The 4,749-nt window shown below is 50.3% G+C and overlaps 1 protein-coding gene across 3 annotated transcripts in view; it reads right to left on the bottom strand.

The window, feature by feature from the left end:
• ZKSCAN5 (zinc finger with KRAB and SCAN domains 5) overlaps positions 1-4,333 on the bottom strand; it is a 40,471-nt gene extending 36,138 nt beyond the window's left edge. The window contains exons 1-2 of one of the 3 annotated variants that reach the window (XM_011943813.1): positions 4,250-4,333; positions 2,530-2,984 (exon numbers count right to left, since the gene is read on the bottom strand). In XM_011943813.1, the coding sequence (XP_011799203.1) occupies positions 2,530-2,943 (414 nt within the window). In that variant the 5' untranslated portion in view covers positions 2,944-2,984; positions 4,250-4,333. Of the gene's footprint in view, positions 1-2,529; positions 3,047-3,823; positions 4,034-4,249 lie in introns of those variants that run through there. The other 2 variants (XM_011943816.1, XM_011943815.1) reach the window with 2 other exon arrangements.
• Between the last annotated feature and the right edge of the window lie 416 nt (positions 4,334-4,749).

Below are 4,749 nucleotides of genomic sequence, written 5' to 3'. Positions count from 1 at the left end.
GCTAATGTTTTGTTTGGTTTTTCTGGTGGAGATGGGGTCTCACTATGTTACCCAGGCTGGTGTGGAACTCCTGGTTTTTGTTTTTTTTTTTTTGACACAGAGTCTCACTCTGTCGTCCAGGCTGGAGTGCAGTGGTGCAATCTTGGCTCACTGCAACCTCTGCCCGCCAGGTTCAAGCTATTCTCCTGCCTCAGCCTCCCGAGTAGCTAAGACTTCACGTGCATGCCACCACACAGGGCTAATTTTTGTATTTTTAGTAGAGACGGGGTTTCATCATGTTGACCAGGATGGTCTCGATCTGATCTCGTGATCCACCTGCCTCAGCCTCCCAAAGTGCAGGGATTACAGGCGTGAGCCACTGTGCCTGGCCAACACTGCATCTTATGTACTGGCAATTATCACAAATTTTGGTAACATTGTGCTATCAGGTTATGGCCACAAAATTTCTCTCATACATCGTTGGTGGTACTCTAAATTGTTATACCCTCTATGAGGGAACGAGCCTGTCAACAGCTATCAAAATTACAAATGTACTTTTTTTTTGAGATGGAGTCTCGCTCTGTCGCCAGGCTGGAGTGCAGTGGCACAATCTTGGCTCGCTGCAACCTCCGACTCCCGGGTTCAAGCAATTCTCTTGCCTCAGCCTCCCGAGTGGCTGGGATTACGTGCCACCTCACCCAGCTAATTGTTGTATTTTTAGTAGCGACGGGGTTTCACCATGTTGGCCAGGATGGTCTCGATCTCCTGACCTCATGAACCGCCCACCTCAACCTCCCAAAGTGCTGGGATTACAGGCGTGAGCCACCGTGCCCAGCCTACAAATGTACATCTAAGCCAACAATTTTGAGTTTCAAGCACTCCTTCTACAGTTAATTTTATACACATATATTTTTTCAATTTAAATTTTTTAACTTTTTACTTTTTGTTTGAAATAGGGTATGCCTCTGTCACATAGGCTGGAATGCAGTGGCAAAATCACAGCTCACTGCAGCCTCAAACTCCCAGGCTGAAGGGATCCTGCTGCCTCGGCCTCCTGAGTAGCTGGAAGTATAAGTGCATGCCACCACACCCAGCTAATGTTTTGTTTGGTTTTTCTGGTGGAGATGGGGTCTCACTATGTTACCCAGGCTGGTGTGGAACTCCTGGTTTTTGTTTTTTTTTTTTGAGACAAAGTCTTGCTCTGTCGCCCAGGCTGGAGTGCAGTGGCCAGATCTCAGCTCACTGCAAGCTTCACCTCCTGGGTTTGCGCCATTCTCCTGCCTCAGCCTCCCGAGTAGCTGGGACTACAGGCGCCCGCCACCTTGCCCAGCTAGTTTTTTGTATTTTTTAGTAAAGACGGGGTTTCACTGGGTTAGCCAGGATGGTCTCGATCTCCTGACCTCATGATCTGCCCGTCTCGGCCTCCCAAAATGCTGGGATTACAGGCTTGAGCCACCGCGCCCCGCCGGAACTCCTGGTTTTAAGTGATCCTCCCACCTCAGGTTCCCAAAGTGCTGGGATTACAGGTGTGAGCCATCGTGCCCAGCCCATATGTATATATACACATACATATGTATAGTACATACATATATATATATTCATAAATACGTGAAATATTCATTGCAGCAAAGTTTGTTATAATACAAATTTAGAAACAATCTCAAGGAACAATTTAAATGGAACAACTCAAACTCCTTCCATAAAAGTTAATACAATGCAATTTCAAAGAGCGAGATAGCTGTAATGGCAGTGGCATGGAAGAAACCAAGATATAAGAAAAAAGAGGCAGAAGTGCACAGTGACTTAAAAGACAATTGCGTTTTTCCAAAGTATGAGACATATATATGCTTATACACATATAGAGTATGGTACAGCTCTGTAAGAATACACAGGTGAGAACTAGGCAGTTGAGAGAAATTGGGGATGGGAAGAAAACTTACTTTTCATTATAACCTTATGTACCTCTTTGAATTTTGTATCATGTCACTCAAAAAATAAACACAGTGGCCAGGCATGGTGGCTCACGCCTGTAATCCCAGCACTTTGGGAGGCCGAGGTGGGAGGATCACGAGGTCAGGAGATCGAGACCATCCTGGCTAAAACAGTGAAACCCCGTCTCCACTAAAAATACAAAAATAAAAAATAAAAAATAAAAAAATAAAATTCGCCAGGCGTGGTGGCGGGCGCCCGCAGTCCCAGCTACTCCGGAGGCTGAGGCGGGAGAATGGCGGGAACCTGGGAAGCGGAGCTTGCGGTGAGCCGAGATTGCGACACTGCACTCCAGCCTGGGCGACAGAGCAAGACTCCGTCTCAATAATAAATAAATAAATACAGTAATTTAAAAAATAAATAAAATCGCAGATTGTCTTCTACAGGTTAACACACTGGATATTGCTTCTCTTTGCTGGAGTGGCAGGAAGTCACAGGGCACCTAATCCCAGGAGAACAAAAGAATATGAATGAAGCACCAGAGAACTAAGAATCTCACCCCTGCTCAGCAGATCGTTCACTCCTCTCCTTCATTGCTCATATAGCTTCTCTTTGACTCACCTGCTGTCTGCGTTCCTCAAGTTCTCGCTGTATATTTTCTATCACGGCCACTGCCTCTTCTCCACTTTCAGGGTGATGTTCTCTCACCCAGGGCTGGAACTCTTCAGGCAGGATGGTCAGGAACTGCTCCAGCACCAGCAGCTCCAGGATCTGCTCCTTTGTGTGCAGCTCAGGCCTCAGCCACTCACAGCAGAGCACCCGGAGTTGGCTGAGAGCTTCCCGGGGTCCTGAAGCCTCATGGTACCGAAAGTGCCTGAAGCGCTGGTAAAAAGTCTCAAACGTTGGAGGGTTGTACTCCTGCATCCAGGTGCAGTCTTCTTCTTCCACCTTCACTATGAGAAGGTCTTCCTGCTCCTGGGAAGTCTCAGCTGGGGGGTCTAAGTCTATAACTTCCCGGGATTCGGTCATTATCATTCCAACTCAGAGGGAAGTCCCTCGAGGCTGGCTGTGTTACACTGAACCAATTGGTTTTCTGCTCTTTAAGATCTTCTGAAGGACACTTTCAGTAGCATGCAACCTACTGATGTATTGGGAATCATTATTAGCAAAGACAGATGGCAAAGAGGTCATCTATACTACAGATGACCACTCAACAAAGTAATTACTTAAAAATAAGGACTACAAGGTAGCCATCACTTCACCCACAAAATGATAAGTAATAAGGAATATCCCCAACATTTAAAAAGTGTATTAGAGAGCCACACAAATCTAACATCAGGCCCAACCTAAAACAGTTTTAGAGTGAAGAATTTTACATTCCATATAAACAACGGGACAAGACTAGTCCAGACGCAGCCGCTCCTTCTCTCTACCATAAGACAAACTTAAGTCGGAATAGGGGTGAAAATCATCATAATGGTCAAAACTGAGCCTGTCCTCTAACCTACAAGAGCTTGACAGGCCAAGGGGAGACTCCATCGGTCCCAAAGAGAAGCAGCGTTTATAAGGTACACATCTGAACCTGGATTCCTCAGAATGGCCCCTGACCCAGAGATACAGAGACTGTGGCCCGGTCAAGGTTAGGGACAGGACCCCCGTCCAGTCACGAAGCCCCTGCCCCCTCCCCTCAAGGCCCCACTCTAGGGGAGCTCTCCTGGAATATCAAGCTCCCCGCAGCCGAGGCTGGGAAGATGCGGTTCTTCCCACGGAGAGAAACCGAAGCCGACACTTCCCAATACTTCCTCGCCGGAAGTAACCAAGTCCAATCTTGCCCGGTCCAACGGGGTTAAACGGTTAGATCCCACCCCCCCGAAAGCACTTCCGCGTCCTCTCTAGGAATCCCGGAGGACCTCGCCTCGCAGGCGGGGCGGACCAATCGGCGGGGAGATGGACGCAGGCTCCGAGTCCCAGCCCACCCTCAGTGACTCGCACGTCCCCAGGGCCCCCGAAGCCGCTCGCACAGCATCATCAAAGCGAGGAGGCAAACGGAGCCACCCTCTCCCCTGCTCCAACCCAAAGCCATTGAAACAGCCCAAGCTCCTCCCCTTTCAGTGGGGCGGGGGAGGGGGAGGGGCCCCCGGGGTTGGGCTGAGGTTGCTCGTGTCTGATTGGCCGGGGAGCTTGCGCCTTCCCCCACCCCCAACGCTCTGCGACCCGCTTCGAAGTAGGTCTGTACCTTGCTGAGAGGTCGCAAACCTCGCTTATGTTGAATTTGGGGCCCTTAGGTTTTCTTCACCCGCATCCTCGGTACTCTCACTACCCACTTTCCAAAGACACCCACCTCTTGACCACCGCAGTCGGCTCAGAAGGCCGATATCTTCAACGTCACACCCGGGAGTCGCGGGGACCATCGGCTCCCAGGACTACATCTCCCAGGAGGTGGCGCGCGGGACTCGCCGGTTGGCCAATGGAGGCGCGGCTCTCTTTGCAGCCTCGGTCTCGCGAGCCTATCAGAAGGTGGCAGAGCCGGGTGTCGTGTCCTCCGGAGCCCCGGCAGGAAGCCTGGGGGTGGGCGGAGGGAGCGGGGCATCCCTTTGAAGGAAGGGGCGTTGCTTACGCAGGGCTTCCCTGGCCAAGGGGTTCTCATCCTTAATGATACCTCTTTTCAGCCAGGCGCGGGGTCCCATTCTTGTAAGCCTAGCGAATGGACAGGCTAAGGAAGCAGGATAGTTTGAGCACAAGAGTTCCAGACCAGCTTTGGCAACATAGCGAGACCCCCGTCTATTTGTAATACCCTCCCTTGGCCGGGATCGATGACTCACACCTGTAATGCCAGCACTT

The sequence above is a fragment of the Colobus angolensis genome, unplaced genomic scaffold (assembly GCF_000951035.1).
Source record: "Colobus angolensis palliatus isolate OR3802 unplaced genomic scaffold, Cang.pa_1.0 Scaffold222, whole genome shotgun sequence".
Classification (NCBI taxonomy): domain Eukaryota; kingdom Metazoa; phylum Chordata; class Mammalia; order Primates; family Cercopithecidae; genus Colobus; species Colobus angolensis.
The sequence above is the reverse complement of the archived record's forward strand: the minus strand, read 5'-3'. Positions and strand labels throughout refer to the sequence as shown.